Source organism: Corvus moneduloides, chromosome 1 (genome assembly GCF_009650955.1).
Source record: "Corvus moneduloides isolate bCorMon1 chromosome 1, bCorMon1.pri, whole genome shotgun sequence".
NCBI lineage: Eukaryota > Metazoa > Chordata > Aves > Passeriformes > Corvidae > Corvus > Corvus moneduloides.
In genome coordinates, this window is record NC_045476.1 from 76,144,858 (window position 1) to 76,165,381 (window position 20,524).

The following is a 20,524-nucleotide window of genomic DNA, read 5'->3' on the forward strand; positions in this document are numbered from 1 at the left end:
TGATGCAGTTAGCAACTGTAAATAATTGCGTTTTTTTAATATTTAACTGAATGTTTCCTGGATCGTTTGGAACTGGTGTAAATGGTAAAATAACTGATTTTTAAGAGACAAACGTCAGAGAGGGACTTTCCAGACTTGTCTCCTTCCTCCCTTACAGTCATTTCTACTCTAATTGATTTGGTCTAACAGCAATGACAATTAAGGCTATATGCAAATAGCCTGATAAAGACAGTAACGTCTCTCTTTTTTCATCCACCATGGACTGCGCATTCTGTCTTTATTCACTGAGGGGGAGGTAGTAGGTTGCAAAAAGAAGTATCCACCTGTATTCACTGGCTGGGCTGTAGTTTTTTACTGTCTCTTAAGAGCAACCACATCCTTAGCAGGTGTCTGTTTACACACCTGATTTCAGTGGAATGGTGCCATCTGCCAAGGGCGTGAACTTTTTCAGATTTCAGCAGCATTGGGTGTTTTGCTGTGCCACTAAAGGGTGGTGGTATCCTGTGGGCTCTCTGGAATGTTGTCCTTTAGATCTTGGTCTTATAGGATGAGGTTTAGTCACTAAGGTCACAACATAATTTGCACCTGTTCCAAACTTCCACATGGTAGTCTGAGGCTTCAGATTTGTCTCAGGACCTCTTTAAGGAATGAGAGGAAGTATCATGTTGAGGTCCTGCCTCCTCCCAGTGTCCTAGTTAATGATCCTTGTGGATCAAGCTGTTCATGAGCCCCAAACAGAACAAAGCTATGAAGGTTAAGGTTTGGACAATTAATATTTTCCCCACTGGAACACAACAGTCTGTGTTTACTAGCTGCTTCTGCAGATAAGCTCTACAAAATTGAGGAATCGGACAGTTCCTCAGCTGGAATTGTCCTCAGCTGGACTCAAATTCTCCAACTGGCAAAGAAGTGATGGATTTGAGTGGATAGGAAAAGTGAACATGTGGAATTGCCACTCTTTCCTGTGAGACAGTGATAGCTGTTGGCAGGTCTAAATCAAGGAAAAGGAGTGGGGGGTTTATACAATATGTACTTATGGAGCTTGTTGGCATACAGATATTTTGTGGTCAGAAGTTGTGGGTTTAAAATGTGATCTCATGACAAAAGAATTACTTTGTGTTATCAAACACAAAGATATTGCCTCAGCCTCTGAAAGCACCTGAGCTGAAAATTGCTGCAAGCTGAAGAAATGGCCAGGGAAAAGGTCTCACCATTATTGCCCTGCCATTGCTTGATTCTTTCCTCGTCATTTACATCTGGTTACTCTTAAAGCAGGATACAGAACTGGGCTGACCATCAGCTGGGCCTGGTACATCTGTTACCATGTACTTTTATTCAGTCATTCACATCAGTAACATATGGGGTCCTATTCTATAGCTTGTATTAAACTCTGGGACTACTTCTTCCTAGAAGACACCTATTAGGGTATCCACACTACATTTTTTACTACTGGTGTTTGTGGGCTCAAGATAAAAAACCTGAAAGAGTGGTTCACTTTCTGATCTTCAATCTTCTTGCAGCCTGTTGTGACTTGGGCAAGTTGGCTGGTCATACTGGCTTCCATGCTAATTCCTCTTGCTGTTTGTGTATGCAGCAGGAACAGGGAGATTTTAAGTCCAGGATGTCCTTTCCCAGCAGGTGTTCCTTACTCTGTATTACTCCAGTCAGCCAAGCTGTTCCACAGAAGTGTCATTTCAGGAGATGTTAGGGGTCTCAGTGATTTCAAATATGTGTTCCTGTGCTGTGCATTCTGTGCTGATATTGAAGGACATGCAATATTTGGAGTGCTTTTCTTAAACTGTGTATGATCCTAAAGGCTGTTGAAATTTTGTAGGATGGGAAGAAGAATTACTTCTCCATCAATTTCATGTTACAGTTTCATCATTTTGTACATGTATTTTCAATTTCTGCAGTTTAGGCAGTGGCTGAAAGAAGAATATGGGGAAAACTCTTCTCAGGATCTGCAAGAAGCCAAAAATCTTCTGAGCAAATACAAAGAGCAGGCAGAGTTGCATCAGACTACTGGAGGAAGGCAGTGGAATAACAACTTCTCATCCGTGCCATCTCTCTCATACAGCAACTACACAACAGAGACCTAATCGCAAGAGGTCGACTTTTTTTCTTTCTAATTTTGCAAAACATCTTGCCATGTTTTCCATCCCATCTTCAAGACTTTCAGCAGTTAACCATGCAAACTGTTGATTTATAGAAAGCTTCTTGATGACATGATGTGTGTGTGTGTATGAATGTGTTTCACACAGTTTTGTAATTTGGGCAGGATCAAGCTCTGTTTATGCCCAGAGACAGGATCCAGTTACTGTGGCTGAGGCAGTTTGTCTGTCAGCCACAGCTATATCCCCTTCTGCCCACGTTGCCTGGCATTTGCTGTGAGGTTAGCTCAACTCCTCTTGTTGTAGGCTAGCAAAGGGCTTGGAGAGATGAAGTCTGGTGATTCAAGCTGTGGCAGTTTGGCATCTCTGCATTATTAGTGTGGCAAAGGTGTTACTGCACCTGAAGAAGGAAACTCAAGTCTGTGTCTCTGCTGCTCCTGTTCACAGTCCTTTGGCAAGTAATAGTGTGGAGGTGGGTGTGAACTTGAACTCTAGGCTGAAAGCTGGAGCAGGTGAGACAGGGGCACAAGTACCTTTCCCCCAGCAGTAGCATTTAGGAGAGAAGTGGGACAGACAGCTCTGAGTAATAACACCTTCAACCGCCACAGCTGTCTTTGCTTCAGTGCCCGTGAGACAGAGCTGTCGGCAGAGCTGCCGGCAGAGCTGCCACAGACCAAGAGCAGCCAGGCTGTTACCACAGCTCAGCTGATGTGCAGTGATTTAAGCCGTGGTCCCTTGACTGTGCATCTGGTCTCCCAACGTAAGCTTTTCTGGAGAACAGTTTATCAGGTCTCCAGTGCCGCTGAACTTCATTCCCCATGGAACACGTGCCTCTTCAGCACACGCCCCTGCGCACATGATAATGCGTCTCCAAAGAGTGGGCTCGGTGTGAGTGCGAGCACCTGTTTCTTTGCTTGTGCTGTGGTTTGCTCTTTGACTTCAGCTACCTCAAAAATGCTGTTCTTGTCATTGTGGTTGTAAATGCAACCTTGAAAATTGCCTTGTGTAATCTTAATCTAATACTGAGTGAAGTAAGTGGGTGCGAGTGTGTGCGAGAGTGTGCGTGTGCATGTATATTTCACAGATGTCTGTATTTGAAAAATTTATTGTCTTCTTTTAAAATTGCCCATATTTCTCACTGGTTTAAAGACTGAGTTGTTGGAATTCAACTTTCCTGCTGTGTAAACACCACTATATATTTTGCTGTGATCAGATTTGTAGGAATGCATTTGTACAATATATTTTAAACTAGGTTGAAACTAGGGGCCACACTCTGCTCTTGGTAACGTTGTGTGTTTCTGGAATGGAGCCATTGCTGGACTCAAGTGGCTTGTAAGAGTGTAACTTCAAACATGTCAGTAGGGGTGCTGGGCACTGTATTGATTGCTGATGGTGTAATATGGGGTGGCACTGATGCCAAGATCATGATTTTTTGTCTTTGACTTGGAAGGCCCACTTTTCTTGAAGATTCTAGAAACTAAAAAATACCACCCAAACAGCCAAGATAGAAAACTAAAACCAAACCTTTCATTTGTTCAAATGTGGTGTATATCATGCTAAAAGCTGAGCACTGAGTGAGAAGCAATCAGCATACTAAATAGACTATTGTGTCTCTTTCAATTTCTTCGGTACTCTGGCCTCCCATATTCCTTCACAAGATTCCTCTACATGTGATTTCCTGCTTGCAGGTGGCAGTGAATTCTCTGGATGGGAGCAAGGCTTTTGGGTCAAGTAAACTCTGGCTGTTAAATATCTGTTGTTAAGTATTTAAAAAAAAATATGCTATGGCTCGTGAAATATGGGTCATGCATATCAATAATTGCTTAAAAGGAAAAAAAGGGAATGGGGTGGAACTGACCTGTCATTTCATCTGAGGTCAAGCCTGCATCAGAGTTCTCATTGCACTAAGTGCTTTAAGTGTACTGAGCACGATGAGAGCGGGATAATCATATCTTTGTTGCAGTAAGGGATGTTGTGATTTGGGAGAAGTGCTGGAATTGACCTTGTTTTCTAGCTTGCAGCTAAATGAATCACTGCCTATTTGGTATATCCAGCTGCTCTGTGATTGCCTGGTAAGAGAGATATTTAGCTGTTCCTGAAGATGTTGATCTGCAAATAATTGTCTGCTTAACAATTCCAGCCCAGCAGTGTCCACATTGGCAGTCCCTTCTGTGCTTTGAGGGTAGATGTGATAATTGGAAAATGTTTTCCTCGGTAACAGGGTCTGACACACGTTCAGGATGCGGGTCCATTTGTTCAACCCTCTACTCACAGCAGGATACGTAGGGCAGCGTCAGCCCATCCCCAGAGGGCAGCTTTGTCAGGAGTATTCTGCCTATGGTCTTGCAGGTATCCAGCCAGACCGTCCTGTAGCTGGCTGCCGACACTGTGTATCCTGTAACACTCCTGGCACTCTTGTCCTTGCAGTAGTAACCCTGTGAGTGCTGGTAAGTTGGCAGTTCTTTTTACTGTTCTGACACGTGCAAGGCAGAATGGGAGATACCTGTTAACGTTCATGTGTCCAAGATTAATCTGCACTGCTTTTTTAAAATAGTTTGGTTATCTCCAAAGAGTCAGTCCCACAAGCAGGATTTTTTTGACCTGAATTTGGCTTTAGGGCCATATAGCCACATCAGTGTGCGTTATGCTGCAGCTCGGAAGCAGATACAGGGTAAGCTGGGAAGACGGAGGGAGTGCCATATTGTCAGTGAGTGGAAGTGCTTCTCTCTTTTTGAAAGGCAGAAGAGGTATCTTCTGTAGTCTCTCCTCCTTGTGTAGTGGTCTGTGTGTCCTGTATACTGCAGGTAAGAGCAGTATAAGAGCAACAGCTGTCTAAGAAAACTTGAATCGGGTTTGTCCATGTAGAGGGCAGAATGGTGGTTGACTCCCTAATTACCATGGGTGCAGGAGAGACAGCTACAGTTCTCACCTTTTGCCTTTTAGAGAGCAAGAGGAGCTAATGCAGACTGAGAATGTGACATGATTTGTCTTCCAACCAGCCTTTCAGTGGCAATTTGTAGGACTTTCCAGCTATCTGGAACATGACTAGACCCAATTCATCTCTTAGTAGTTGGCCTTTGTAGTGTAGATGATACATTCAGTTGTTTTGTTTCTGTACTTCAAAACACCGTCCTCATTTTGATGTTCACTGGAAAATGTATGAAGTTTATAACACCTTATTGGATATCCAGATTTGAAATGTATAATCGATTTTTTTTTGGGCTACACTTGATATCCATGTATGATTATAAGCAAATGTCTAGTGTTATAGAATGTAGGTAATGGGTAAATGTATTAATAGTATTTATTACTCTGTTTTTTAACCTGGAAAAAGTTGCTTCCTTACATTTTGTGGTTGAGTGGGAAGATACGGCAAATCATATCTGTTTTTTAAAAAGAATAATAACTTTGTTTGCTATAATGGCCACCACCTATAAAGATGTCAGTGAAAAATTATATCAATTACTTCCACAAGTTTAAACACTCTAAATCTGGTAAGCTTCTTGATTCTCTGTCTTCCTCTTCCTGGGCATCTTAGCGAAGCCTTGATTGCTTTTTCCAAATGTTTGTATTTAATACGTTCTACAATTTTTTTATAAATAAAATTAAATGTTAACACCTGATCTGCTTTTGTATTTCTTGAAAATCAGTAATAGTGTCCAGAAGGCTTCTACTCACTGTTTGTATCCCTGCAGGTACAGTAAGAGTGCAAGACTAAGTCATTTTGGTATTTAGATTACTGCACACAGACTTCTTGAAACTTCCCCTCTCTTCACTGAGTTCTTCCAGGTCAGTTCAAGAATCTTCAGCACAAGCATGTCTTGATAGTCTCCCAAGAGGATCTTGCATGTTGCTGTCTTATTTATTGTTGCTGGCCCATCATTGCAACAGGGTGTGTGGTGAATCCAATGTTTTTATTATATTGAAATACCTTCTTTTCCATAGCACACTGATTTAGGGCTTAATCAGCTGTAAAACTTACGTGGTTTTCAGGCTGCCAGTGCTCAAGGCTCTCAGTAGTGGTCTGTCAGAGGAAGCTGATGTAAGTGGCAGATAATTCTCAGGGGAAAACATTAAAAAACTTAGTGTAAGGGAGGAACTGCCCCATTCAAATTCCCACAGATAACACACTGAATTTCTGGTTTGACACTACCTCTGCTAAGAGGGTATTTCTGACATTTGGGCAATTGGAAAAAAAGCACCAAACCCACACCAAAAAGCCCACCAACCTGAAAGTGTAATCAGTCAGATTATAGCCAGATCTCATGGTGACTTCAGTCATTGCTGAAAGCTGAACTGTTTTTGCAGTGGGACTCCCTTATCATGAAGGCAGAATTACATGCTCAGGCACAGTGAGTTTTGAGTCTTCTTTTTTCCCTCTCCTTCCTCTCCTAGTACTTGTTATTTTATATATTACTGGGAATGTGTGGATGGTGATTCCTAAGGAATCTTGAGCATTTAACTAATCAGTAATATCCTCCACTAGAATAAAGCAGTTGTGTCTGTAGATAGCTCTGGAAGTGATAGATGCACCTTGTTCATAATACATTTCATAATACACAATACATTATTCATCTTCAGTGTAAATGGGATGCCTCGGATTTTATTAATGTGTGTTTCAGTCCTCTTTGTGAAGAGACTTTGAATTCAGTACAACCTGCTATGTGACACTTGAATTAGTAGTGTGATTACCTTCTCTCTCCCATCTGTTATCCATAGCAATGTCTTAGGTATATGTGCTACAGCACTGATGAGAGAGAAAACATGCTTGAAGTATAATCCCTCCTGATCTGGGAAAACCTCCTAAGTTTTAGAGGAGGCTTCTCCTATGCCTAAAGGAAAACAGCAGTTTCCAAATGAAAAATGCTCGACTGCTTTGTCTTCCTTTTGACCACTTAGTACTTTTCAAGGGTAATTTTTATCCAAATTGCATGCAAAAATCGTGCTGGAGCCGTGGTGCCCTATTGCTGTTCCTGACTGTGTATCTCGTTCCCTCTGGTGTTACATGTAACTGTTGTGAGTTCTGGAAAGTGGCAGTTTCGATCTGATTCCTGGAGTCCTGTCCCATCGTGCAGTCAGCTGAAGGAACTAGAGGGCAAACCTGCATGTCCTTAGATGTGCTGATAACCTGGTAAGGAGTTTTGGCTTTGCCAGCAAATTATGAGAGTCCTTCCACCTCCTCAAGAAGATTGCATTGGCAGAGGGAAAATGATGATGGTCTGTAGAAAATATTAGACAGCATGAGGAAGATGATGTTGCACTGTGCAGTGTTTCTGTAGATACCCCTGGAGACACAAGGCATGTGACAGAAACAGCTAATTTCACACTTTGTTCCCAGCAGAGCTTTAAATGTGGGTTTTGTTTTCCATGGGGCCCAGCTCCTGTGCTTAACTATTTCATTGCTACATTTAGCTACTCTGTCCAATATTATTATTCTGCCCTCAGCCAAGGAACAAATTCTTTATATGTTTGAATGTATGCTTTGCTCTAGTGAATTATGCCAACTCCAGTTTACCAAAACTGAGTAGCTTGTGAGTAGCAAGGTGACTTCCCGTAGTTTCCATGTAGTGTAAATATTAGGAGTGGGCATTAATGAAGTGTGAGCAAGAGGTGTCCTTTTGCCATTGAGTAGCTGCATAGCTCAGTCCTTGGAGGAGACTTGGTTCTGCTCGTGTGAGCCAGACGCATCTGCAGTAAACTGGGACTAAAACTCACTTGCAAGCAGCCTCAAAAAGTGGGATTTTCAGCCAGACCTGAGCCCAGTTTCCATTTTAGTTGAGACAATTACAAATGTGCAGGTTTGTACCCTCCATTACTTACTGAATTATGAGTAGAGAGATCGGAACCAAGATGTCAAAGCTACTTGAAGTGTGAAGTGTTTTTCGGTTGTTTGCTCAATTGGTCATTATTCATACAGGCATTGGCAAAGCAGTGTTAGACCTGGGAGGAGGCATTTACAAATGGACCCTTTGAAAGTGAGTTCTGATTCTCCTCCTTCCCTTCTTTCTCTGAAAGCAAGTGAGTTTTTATTTAATTTGTCAGCAGATAATACAGCAAATGGGATTTTTGATACAATTTATTGCATTTCTTCCCCTCCTCCCATTTTTTTACCTTTCTTTTCTGTGTGTGGGTTTGTTTGGTTTTTTTGTTTGGTTGGTTGGTTTGTTTTTTTTTTAAATAACTAGTTTTGTCCCTTGAGTCAGGGTGAGTGCCAGTGTGTGGCTTGCAAACATATTTGTTTCCTGTAAGTATGTATTTATATTAAAAAATGCTCATGTTATAAGGTTGCTGATTTAATTAATTGTATTAACAAGTACACTTTGGCTGTCTGTGTATCTGTCCTGTTATGGTTGGGTGTTTTTTTCCCAAGCCTGATGTGCCTTCTGTTGGATGTTGTCATCTTCTGTGGCCTTCTGGCTCTTGTACAGCACTGGGTGCTTTGGATAAGTAACACTGATCCATGACAGTGTTGAGCCTAGCATTTAAAAAATTGGAAAGGGATATTTTATTTCTGATTTGTATGCCAAAAAGCAATGTTCATTGGTGGACCAGCATCCTGTGCAGGTTACTGATGGCAAACATTTTATTTGATTCTCTCCCTTCTGTTTTAAGGCAAGATGCAACTTTGTTGAAAGTTTCCAAGCAGGGAAAAACTGTCCTGTGTTGAGAGGAAGTATATGTTGAAGGTGTCAGAGTTACGGCTGTGTACATGCATGCTCACTGTGTATTTTTCCAAGGATTGCATTTTGGAAGCCTTTGCAAGTTAAGTCTGCAGCATGTGACTTTCCCAGCAAAACAGCTTATTAAATCCCTCAATGTCTCAAAAGAAGGAAAGAAAGGAGAAAAACAAACAAGGAATTAATATTTTAGCACATGTTGGAGGCCATGCAAGTGTACCTCTCTCATTTCTCAGCTGGGTAAGGCTGTATGAAGTTAACCATCAGTAATAAGTTTGGAGGGTGAATGGGAAAAGGTATAACCACCAGTGGATATTAATGTAATACAGTAATTCATTAGAAATGCACTCTAGACTCTGCTGTCACTGAAAGAATCTTAAATACTTTACAATATTTTCTTTTCTTTTAGAGTTGACCTTCATTCCCCTGGGTTAGTCACCTTACATCAATGTTTCCCTTGGGAGATCTCACATATTTCTAGCTGGCTTTCTCTCCATTAGAATTATACCTTCCTGATAATGCATGACTTGCATAAATGGCATAGAAAGGGTTGCAAGAGCATCAGTGTTGCAGTAAGACGGGCTAGGAATTTCCATTGTCCTTTTTGAAACAAAGGACTTGTGGTTTTGACTTACCAAGAAGGCATACTGAGTCAGTCACCTTTGTCCAATCCATGAAATGCTGGACTGAGAAGCATTTGGGATTGTTACCAAATCTCCTACAATCTGCTGTGTGACTATGCAAGTTGTTTCAGTCTCGTTTGCTTCATTTCCCCAGTAAAATGGGGAAGCAGTTACGACTTTCCCTGGTACAGCTTTGAGATGCCCCCAGTGAAAAGCACTGCCTCAGTGTTGGTTGTGTGTTGTCAGATGAGGTATCTGCCCTCTATCTCAGGGGTGTTAAAATATGTTCGTAACACAGAGATCCTGAGGCAGGGCAAGAGGCTGTGGGGGTGTCAACACCTTCATCCCACCTGCATATGAAGCACTCCACAGGTGGTGGTCGGATGAAGATGGGAGTAAATTCAAGATCTTACTGCCTCAGGAACCGTTTGCTGTATTCAACATGAATTATAAAGTGCAGATGTCATAATTTCTATATGGAAAAAAAATTGAGTGAAGAGAAAGAGGCCCAGAGCAATTCTTTTTGTGACTGCCCTTGATGAAATTCATCCCTCTGGTGTATCAGTTGAACATAAAATCTCAGGTAAAAATTAAATGGTTGGGATATGTAATGTGCTTGTGATTTGAAGAATGATGGGGGCAGCGGCGGGCAGCAGGCAGAGGAGGAATAGCATATGGCAAAAAATTAAAGCATTGGAATAGCTAACAGTAACATGGTTTGAGCTGCTGATGCATGTGCTGGTATGTTCCATGTACTCCTGGAAAAATCTGCAGGCTAAAAAAAAAGGGATTCTCCACAGTACTTTGGATATATGGCTATGGTGATAGAAAAAAAGTGTTGTCCTGATTTTCTTGTTCTGGAAAGAAAGTGCATATGGTGAATACATCTAATAAAAGCTGTTCTGGCAGATGAGAGCTGGAGGAAGAACAAAATTAGTGTCTCCTTGGCCAAGCTGCTGCTGCTACTTTTGGACTGCTTCATGGAAGACGTGAATTTGATTCATTTCCAAAGACAGCTTGGAAACTCCAGGCAGCAGAGGAAGGGACTCCCCCTTGATTTAGCTGTTTTTCTCTGAATTCATTGCTCTTGTGTGAAATGCCATCAGTGCCACCTCTCAGGTCATTTCTGAGGGAAGGTCAGTGTGTGGGGACTCAGATTGAGTGATCAGGGAGCGTCAGTGCCTTGAAACCCCTTGAACTTCATGAAGGGTTGGGGAATTTGCAGTGCCTGCTGTGGGCATCTCAGTTAAAAAAGAAAACCTTCAATTTCCAGCCACAGTAGATGCAAACTGTGTGTTGGAGAAGCCTCTGTCTTTCTACCAATGGCCAAAACCTCCTTGTCCTCTCCATGGTTGCCTCCAGCACTAAGCTGGGTAATTAGGATTCTTTTAGTCCCTCCAGGCTTTCCTCCCTCCCTTCAAGACTGAATGGAGGCGGTTGCTGGACTCTGTGCTGATTACTTGTTCAAAAAAGCCGAACAGTTTAATCCATTTTTAATCTGAAGCATGTATATTAGGGTGGTTAGAAACTAATAGATGATTTACCTAGCTGAAAATAACTCATGTGGGGACCCAGCCGTGGAAATAGCAGAGCTAAAAGTAGGGAGAGCATGGTTTGGTGAGTGCTCTGAGAGTGATTTGCCAGCTCTGATGGGAAACAATAAAGGGGAGGAAGAGACAGTAATCGGTGAATCAATCTGCAAAGCTCATTTAAAAATACCTCCTTTTTTGTGGCTTTGGTTACAAGAATGCTTTGTGGGCTGTAGAAGAAAGGCATTAGTAGCTGTTTTAAACCAGCCATATTCTAATTTAGTATTTCATGAAGTACTGTGAACCTCTGTGCAAGAGAATTTCCGCCTGTGTGCTTGTTGGGGGAGAGGGAGGGCAGATGGGCAGTGGGTATTTTAAACAAGAGGTTGCAATTAAAGCAAGAAGGAGCCTTCTGTAAGTAGTGCTAGACTGCAGCTGAGTACTTTCTCTGAGAAGGGATGGAGTGACACACTAGAAACCCCATTTCAATAGAGGACGCCGAGATGATGCCTGAAGGAAACTCGACAATGGAGTTGTGTGAAATGGCCATGTTCTCCTGGGAGAAGGTAATAAATAGGGCCGTGTCTCCATCACCTAGAGTGAAACCTGCACAGCAATGAGGGTTGCCAGCTGTGCATCCCAGCTGGCTCTGTGCTGCGACAAGGCATGCCCTGGCTTCCCAGAGGGCTGATGGGTGGGACAGGCCCACGCTGTGGTTTGCTGGCAAACTGCATGAGCTGTGCCCCAGCCAACTGGGAGCGGACTGTGCATTGGTGACACTGAGCTGGTTCAGTTTTGGAGAGGATTAGCATGACCACCTGAAGGGGAAGCTTTAAACATTGAGTGCAACCCTAAGATAAGCCTTTAATGCACATTTTCAGAAGTCAATTGTGCTTTTGGCAGTTTTGCTTTTTGGCCATCTTTCAAAGGAGGGTGATCAATATTCTTGGTCTGTCACATGTTGTTTGTTGCAGCTTTATGGAACAGCAGCTTCACATTTCAGGGATGACTTTTGCCAGGCCCTGCAGGTCCGCAGTCATTCCTGGAGCGGAGTCATAGCAGTCACAAATAGGAAGACCTCTGTTATGATATATCTTCCCTTCCACCTGTCAGTAATAACAAGATGTGGGAAGAGTTTATGAAGATTGCCTTATTTATTTATTTATTTAAACAAGGTTACTGATGGAGTGTAGCCCAAAGTTATTGTTTCAAAATATCTTCCAAAAAAGGTGGTGTATCCTGGCATCTGATAGTGGGAACAATAAACATGAGAGTAGTTTGAATTATGCAGGTATCTGCTGCGATCATCTTTAAGAGTAACACATAACATTTAATAGAAGAGAAAAGCTTGTAGTCATTGTATGACTTTGGGTTGTTATCAAATTTCTCTTTTTCCTACGGTCTTCTAGAGCTTTGCATCAGTGACTCTCAGTTTCTGTCACTGTTGGTGTGTTGGGCAGCCGTAGTGCACACTTGTTAAACCCCTGGAGGTGAACAGTCATACCAGATAAGCTGATCTTAAGGGGGTTTGTAGTGCTCTAGCTCAGTGAAGCTAAGAGAAAAGCATAACCATGTTTTTAGAGGAAAGCCAAGTCAGGCTTTGATTTTGCTCTGTTGGTTTCCTGCTGCTTTATCACGAGAGAAAAACTCTACAAGCAGACAGTGGCACTTGTGGGAGCTGGAAAGAAAAATTGGAGGAACTTTCAGGAACTGTGTAAGTTTCCTGAGAAAGACACACTGAGGGAGAGTAAAGGTTTTGTTCTGGAATTACTGAGAGGGCAAGAAAAGATGGCTAATATTGTTTGTAATCAGAAAGGTGAAAAGAAAAGGACACTTACTTGGAGAATTACATTGACTATTGTATCTCAGTGCACCAAAACTGCCCCCAGAACCCAACAATGAAAACATGACTAACCAAACTGATGGTTCTAGTCCAGAGTGAATACACAAACTGGCTGCCAGTGAGCTGCACTTGACAGGCCAGTGGTTAGAGCCCCATTCCAGAATTTCTTGTGTGGAGCAGGAACATGAGGAAGGAGCATAAATGCATCGGTAGAGAATATTGGGCCCAGCGCTGTTCAGTATCCTCATAAGTGATCTGAGTGATGGGATCAAGGATACCCTGATGAAATTTGGTGATGATACCAACCTGAGAGGGGAAGTGACACTTTGGAAGGGAGAGCTACCCTGCTGGATAGATTGGAAGAGCAAGTGAACAAGAACCTTATGAAGGACAAGTGTAGTATCTTGTACCTTGGAAAACATAATCCAGGACTGTATCACGGGTTGGGATCTACCCAGCTGAGGGGCAGCTCTGTGGAAAGGGACCTGGTGTCAGTCCTGGTGAACAAACAACTTGAGCAAAGGCTCAGAGAGGACTTTATCACCACATCCCAGTATTTATAGGGTGGCTACAAAAAAGATGGAGACCCCTTTTAACAAGGAGTCATATGGAAAAGATGAGGGGTAATGGGTACATATTACTCTTGGGGAGATCACTATTGGTCACAAGAGGGAATCAACCACAGGAGTAATCTCCCCAGGGAAGTGGTGGATTCCCCAGCATTGGACACTTTTAAGATTCAGCTGGACAGGGCTCTAGGTCATCATGTCTAGACCCTGCTTTTGCCAAGAAAAGTTGGACCAGATGAGATTTCAAGCCCATTCCAAACTGATATTCTGTGATTCCATGGTAAGATTTAGGACTTGCAGACTTAGGCTACATGAGCCCGTGCTGACTTCTGATATTCTGAGCACTTGGTACTGATATTTTATATTTTGAACTCCTGCCTATGCAGAGAGCTGAAAGGACCTGACAACCTCTGCTCCCTTAAGCTCTGAGGAGCTTCGTGGAAGTGCACTAAGCTGAACAGTTTTTCTCAGTTCTGCAGGTATGACATCAGATCGTTTGTTTGTGCTCTTTAGTGGCACCAGCAATTATCCTCACCCCAAGGCACTGGAGGCATCTATGACCTTCTTTGAATGGCCTCTGTGCTCTGGAAATGTGAGTTAATATTTTGAAGTGTAAATTTATAGACTGAGAGTTGCTAAAAGGATCCTATTTTATCTCTGGTGAGTGTAAAAGTTATGAGAACTCGATTCAAGAGAACCTTTGAGGGAAGAGGAAAGAATTGGTCTCAAGCAGAGCCCTTTTAATATGGATTCCCAAATGAGCCTTGGGCAGCAATAATGATGTTCTTGAGTTCCCTGAAGTGTCTCCAGACACTTCTTTTTTCCTAATGAGGACAGCCTGTCCTGCTGCTTCTCCAACACTATATGATATGTTCCTCATTTGCCTTATGAAAAATAAACACCAGTCCTTGGAGCTTTCCCAGACTCTACTAGAGAGGACTTTATCTGACTGCCTGATGTGGAAGCACACACCTATCCCAAACATGGCATGACTGGACTACCTAGGCACTGCTCTCTGTCAGACATTACACATTAAACAGATACTGGTCTAGGTTTCAGGCTGGAGTTTAGATGGATTGGGAACAACACCACTGAAGCTGTGTCTTGGGACTGCTGTCAGTCATATGGTGCTGCCAGCACTGTGGAGACTTGGAAGTAACTGTGGCAGTAAAGTCCTCGCCCCAGAGATGTCTCAGAAACCCAATACATGTGCCATTTTATGTGGGGCATTTACTGTTACTCAAGAAGCTTTACTATGTCAGCAGGGAATTTTGTTTGCATCCCCTTAAATGCTGCTGTCTGTTCTTTTCAAAAAGTCTTTTAAAAAGTCATTGCCTCGCAGCTGTGGAGGGAAACCTCATAATTCACAGCTACTGGGGCAGTGTAGCAGCAGGCAGCCCCTTGCATTGGCAGGACTGGGGCTCTCTGTACATGTGCAACAGGCAGCTCCTGGCCTGGACACTTTGCTCCCAGTGAAGCCAGAGGGGGAACACCTTCCTAGTTCAGTGACAGCAGGATCTGACTTTTGGTGCTTTGAGTAGCAGTTTAAGGCCCCCAAATGGTCATTTCTTTCTTTTAAAATTTTTTTCCCCTTTCTCAAGGCAGCCAGCCTGCAGCACCAGTGTGGGAGAAAGGCTCATGTGGTACTAGAGAGATGTAACAGGATTTTGCCTTACATAGAGATGCAATGGGATTTCATCCTGCTTCTCATATCACCAATAAATTCTCCCATCTTCAAGGACTAAGTGAAAGAAAAGGGTTAGAGAAACTTTAAAACAATGAAGCACATTTGACAATATGCTTCTTACAGCAGCCACTGGCAGTGACTTGTGTCCTTCTGAACAGTAAGACCTGGGGAGCACTGCAAGAGGATTCTCAAGGGCTTTGTAAGGCTGGTAGGTCTGAATATCCAGAGGTGCTAAGGAGGGATGAACTGTCCCATGATGGGCCAGAGATGCTGCAATAAAACCAGTGGCAAGGTATTCATGCCATCTTGCTGGGACCAGTAGCCCATGGTGCCTTCCCGCTCAGTCACAGCCAAAATTGCATTTGCTATTAACAAATACAACAGACAGCTGGGTTTTTTAAGGGCCAGTGTATTTATTGACCCAATCCACAGCAAAAGGAAAAAAAAGAATAATTATGTAACAAAATGAGTAATGCTGAGTGGGTGAGGGAATTTCTTGGTGTTTTCTAGCATGCAGCTACCTTGAGCAGAAGTGTGTGTGGCTAAGCTTGCATCACTGACAAAGTGAAAAAAATTATTTTGCTTCAAAAGGGAAGCATTCCCCCATGCTAGTAAGTCACCCTTCAGAGCATCCTTCCTGTTCATGCCAACCATGAGTAGCCATGCATGCAAAGATCTCTTCTTCTTTCACCACTAGAAAAGAGCAACCTGGTACAAAAGTCAATGAAAGAGGCCATCCAGGCTGCATCAGCTGTCAACAGTCGCTGCAGCTGTTCAGTCCTCAGAAGGCACCGTGGGCCTGCATCAACTGTCAGGCAAACTTAGGAGAATATTCAGAATTTTCCTGAGATAAAGTGAAATGAAGCCATGCAGGCAGTGTGTCTAAAAAGGGGAGTATATCCCATGTCACTGGAAGGAAAGCAGCAGTTCACTGCCATTGAAAACTTCCCCCTCTACCTTTGCAAATCCGCCCTTGGTGATCCCAAATGCTGTTCTGATGAGACAGTTGTGGATGCAGAACTAAAGTTGCCATGGCCCTTCGTTTTACACTGATACCAAAAACTGCTGTGATCTGGGGTGGAGAAAGGTGGGAGGAGATGTAATAGTGTATTGTTACTCTAATTTCACATAGTCATTGTTCTGGGAGACATTTCCAAAAGCAGCCAAGTTTCTTTTTCTGAAGTGGCTACAATGTCACAGTGTTGTGAAGTTTCCTCCTGTCTTCTGACAACACTTCAGCTCTTGTGTATTTCACCTCACATTTAGTGAGTTTATCCTCCATCACCCAGGATGAAAAAATGCCAAAGCTGCTTTAGGCTGAAAGATGCTGACATCCCAGGAGAGAGAGGTTTCTTCAAGCTTGTCAAGTACTCTCCATGCTCTCATTCCCTCTCATTTATAAAGGTACCCGACAAGGAGGACTGTAACACAAATGTCCCAGTTGTCAGAGGACTGCAGAAGGATAAATTTCCCCCTGCAGCATATTGCACCAAAGCCCCTGCCCAGGACAGCTGGCCAGTGGAGTGCTTTGTGGGGCCTCCTGATCCAAAGGCTGGAGCTGAAACCACTGGGCATCCAGTGGTTCATCTGGTACTGTGCTGTAAAGTGATTTTTGGTTGGATTTGCTGTAACATGTCTTTGAAAACTTTTAGAAAGCCTTCACCAGTTTATGTATGTGGTAGACTGATCACTGATAGCAGGAGAAATTCTGACTTGCTACCCTCCGTTCTTGCCCTCCACTGAAATCCTTGTTTACAGAGACTTGTTTCCTTTTAAATCATTCTCCTGCATATCTAATGCGGCTGACCTGCTTCTTTTCAGAGTGAAATACCACTGTACATTCATTTAGGGCTTGCTTGCTCACTCCCTGTAGATCACAGCCAAACTCACATTGTGCCCCTGTGAATGACGAGCCAGGTCTCTCCTCAACAGAAAAGTGTAGGCAGGTTTTTTTTTTTGTTGCTGCCTAAAGAAGAGCAATAGATAACTGGATTTTTCTTTTTCTTTAAATACTTTAGATTATAGCCCCCCTTGCTCACTAAATATTTTTCCTTTGGGGCTCTGGGTTCCTCTTTTGTCTATCAGAAAGAAGAATGTAACAAACTGCTAGACCATCACCACCTCCTTCTCACAACAATCTGCATGTCATCACCATCTGCTCAGCAAGTCTGGGTTGAGGATTTACCCCTCGCTAATCAAGACAGGATGAAACTGAATCCTGTTTGAAATTGTGAAGTTCCTTCCACAGTGTTGTATGTGCCACAAGTGTGCCTCTGGGGATCCTCCCTGTTTCTTTAAAGCAGGGAAATCCTAGTGGAAGCCACATCTATGACTTCTGTGGAACTTCCCAAAGCTCCCTTCCATCTGAGTTCCTTTCTCTATCGTTTAAATTCCTGCTTTGCACTGCTTTTCAGAAAGATGCTCCAGTTCAAAAGGACAGAAACCCCAGACAGTTTTATATTTAATGGACAATTGTAGTAGGTAGTAGGAGCAGAATGGATGCAGTATATATCTTCTGGTTTTTTTTTAATATTCGCTGCTTAGTTTTTAGTGAGTTTTCTTGTTGTGCCACACTAATCCCTCCCCTCTCCAAGTAATTTTCTTTTTTAACTGGGCTCCTTGCAGCTCACTTTCTTTGAAGTGGAACCTCAACCCCAAAATATACAAAACCATGTTGATCTTTTGAACCCAGGAAATTATGTGGGTTTGAACTTACATACCAAGGAACCCAAGCACATTGCTTACATATCCTGGTGTGAAAGCTGGCAACAATTGGTTAAAGCAAAAAGGACTTGAAGTGGTCGTATATGCAGCCTCCCTTCCCCTGGGCATGGGGCTCTCACAACGTCCCAGGGTGTCCAACACTTGGAGTGTCATCCAGCCACAGACTCTTGACAAGCTCAAAATGTGCCAGGAATCAAACAATGTGTCAGTCACACAGCGCTCAGTGCTCCCCAATTCCCTGGAAAGTCACTTCTTCCTTGCTGGAGGAATGGACTTAAGACAGTGATGCCGTGGGGCGTCCCAGCCCAGGCACACAAGTGACAACACCCCTGTCACCAGTTCTGTACTTGTCCCACTTCCACAACCGTCAGCCTGGCCCTCTCCTTGTGTGTCCCACAGTTTGGAAACGGGCTCCAACCATGGAATGTGTCCAAGGCAGGAATTCAGTCTTTACTTTGTTCTTTGCTGTAATAAATCTTGTTTAGATCAGGTACCACCTCTGGAGCAGTCCCACTTCTCCACTATGGTCAGAGTCCATCCCTAGCCTGGCCTAACCTCTGTGATCAAATTGCAGTAAGTGCTTTTTTGTCAGTGCTCATCATATTTGGGATGTCTTTGAGTGCAGTTTGTAAACTGCATTTATGGGAAATACTCTGAGGACACGACATGGCTGAAGAAGTTTGGTCAGGTGGGCTGATGGTCTGAAATCCTACCTGTCACCCCATCTTTTTACTGCAAATAAAGGAGGTTGGATATGAAAAAAAAATTCCTATAATTAGGATTTGCCTCTTCCACTGGATGAAGGGTAACGGAGGTTCCCAGGTGACAGTGAGCTGGGCCTGTTACTCCAGGGAATAGGGGACACATGGCCACGCTGTGCCTCACATCACTGGCAGAGGACCATGATTCCCTTGCCTCCATATGAGCAGTCCTGGGCAGTCCTTGGTAGCTGCCCCGCAGAGGTGGAAGTCTCAGATTATTTGAGTTAAGGAAGAGGTTGTTCTCAACAGCTCCTGGCCAGCATCAGGTGCTTTCCTTATTTTTTTTATTTGAAAACTACTTAAAATTGTTTTCTTTTCCTATAGTTTTATTTATTTCTTTTTCTCTTTAGATTAATGACTGCTGCTTGCTGATGAAAGTAGCTGGAATAGCATAGTTTGAAATGCTTTGGGGAGATGGGTAGGCTGTTCAATTAGGAGGCAAGGAGCCTTCTTCCTTGAGGAGATGGAAGTCCATAAAAATTTTGCTGTTGGTTTTCAGAGGTGAAGGTGTCAACCCAGGGTTTCAAGCTCCTGGCCTGACAACTGGGCACTGGGGAAGGTCACCATGCTGCTTGTGTGCCACACTGGTTGGATGTGCTGGCCAACTTTTTCTCTTCAAAGAAAAGCCACAGAATAGCATTTTTGGTTTATGTGATGTTAATTTTCAGATTTTTCAAAAAAATAGATTTTGTGGTTAATGTATTGTCTTATATTGCGGTGGACTTGGCCAGTGCTAGGTTAACAAGGTTGCACTTGCTGATTTTAAAGGGCTTTTCCAACCTGAGCTCGTGATTCTATAATATCTCAGGAGTGAGGACATGTGGAGAGGAGCTCTTTCAGTCCTGTGCACAGGCTGATGTACAGAGGCATGTAGGCAGCTTAATGAGAGTTAGTTTGAAATATTCTTAGCTATGAAGCAGAGGGGACGTACAAGAAAAGAAAACAAAACATCCACCAAATCCACCTAAAATAATGTCAACTGGGCTGTGAGACTCTTCTGCTTAAAAGACATAGCTATGCTCACTGGTTTGCTTTATTTCTAGTATTTAAAATGTCTCTGCAATTAGTATTATGGAAATATATGACTGGCTAATACTGTTTTAGGAGTCACTATTTTAAATGGAGGAACTGCAAATACCCTTCCAAAATGAGAAGGCAGTTCTTATGACATCAGAAGTTGAAGTCGCTACGATAGAAGATGCTTAAAATTGTTTCTTGTGAATCATGTCAGGCTGCTTATAGAGCAAGTGCTTTGCTGAAATAAATCAATGTAGTCAGAAATCTGCCCCAAATTTCCACAGTGTCTCTGAATTCAGTCAATTACATCTGCACAGGTCTTTCTGATGTATAAATGACTTTCGAATTCAACCCCATGCCTCAGAGCTGTTGACCGAAGTGTGGTGTTGGGAGGCTTTAATAGTGCCCCTGTTTGGGGTCTGAGTTGTGCTGCTGCTTTGGATAGCGGGGGACATCCTTCCACAGGGACTTGCAACTGTGGATTTGCAAGGACTTCTAAGGGAAGAAGACCCTGTGGTAGAAACCTGTGCCACCAGCAACCTCCATCTCAGGAAAGGGGTTTTGGGACAGCTAAAGGTGTAGACAGGTAGCTGCGGGCTTTTCAAAACTATTTTTAGGGGTTTAATGCACTTCTGAAAATGTATTTACCAATGTCATTTGCCAAGGGCTTCAGCACCAAGCTTTGCTGGGTTCCTGAAGAGCCCTGGTCAGGGTCTTCACTCGAGAGGAGAGCTGGGGAAGGAGCTCACTTGCTGCCACGCTCCTGCTCACCTGGGTCTGCTCTGGGCTGCAGCCAGAGTGCAGAGGGCCAGACCTTTACTGAGCACCGGGACCTGCCCCCACGAGCAAACTCCCAGCAGAGCCACAGGCAGATGTGATGCCATGGCAGCCAGGGCAGTCCTCCCACCCCGGGGCGGAGCAGTGCCAGGGAGTGGGCGCCCCTCACTCCCCTCTGTAGGTTCCTCTTCTGCACCGCGGAACTC

At 43.3% G+C, this 20,524-nt stretch overlaps 1 protein-coding gene across 1 annotated transcript in view; it reads left to right on the plus strand.

The window, feature by feature from the left end:
* The window catches only part of DUSP22 (dual specificity phosphatase 22), a 43,497-nt gene extending 37,763 nt beyond the window's left edge, over positions 1 to 5,734 (plus strand). Inside the window, exon 7 of the mRNA XM_032116565.1 lies at positions 1,914 to 5,734. Within this exon, the coding sequence (XP_031972456.1) occupies positions 1,914 to 2,099 (186 nt within the window). The 3' untranslated portion in view covers positions 2,100 to 5,734. The remainder of the gene's footprint in view (positions 1 to 1,913) is intronic.
* The last annotated feature ends 14,790 nt before the right edge of the window (positions 5,735 to 20,524 follow it).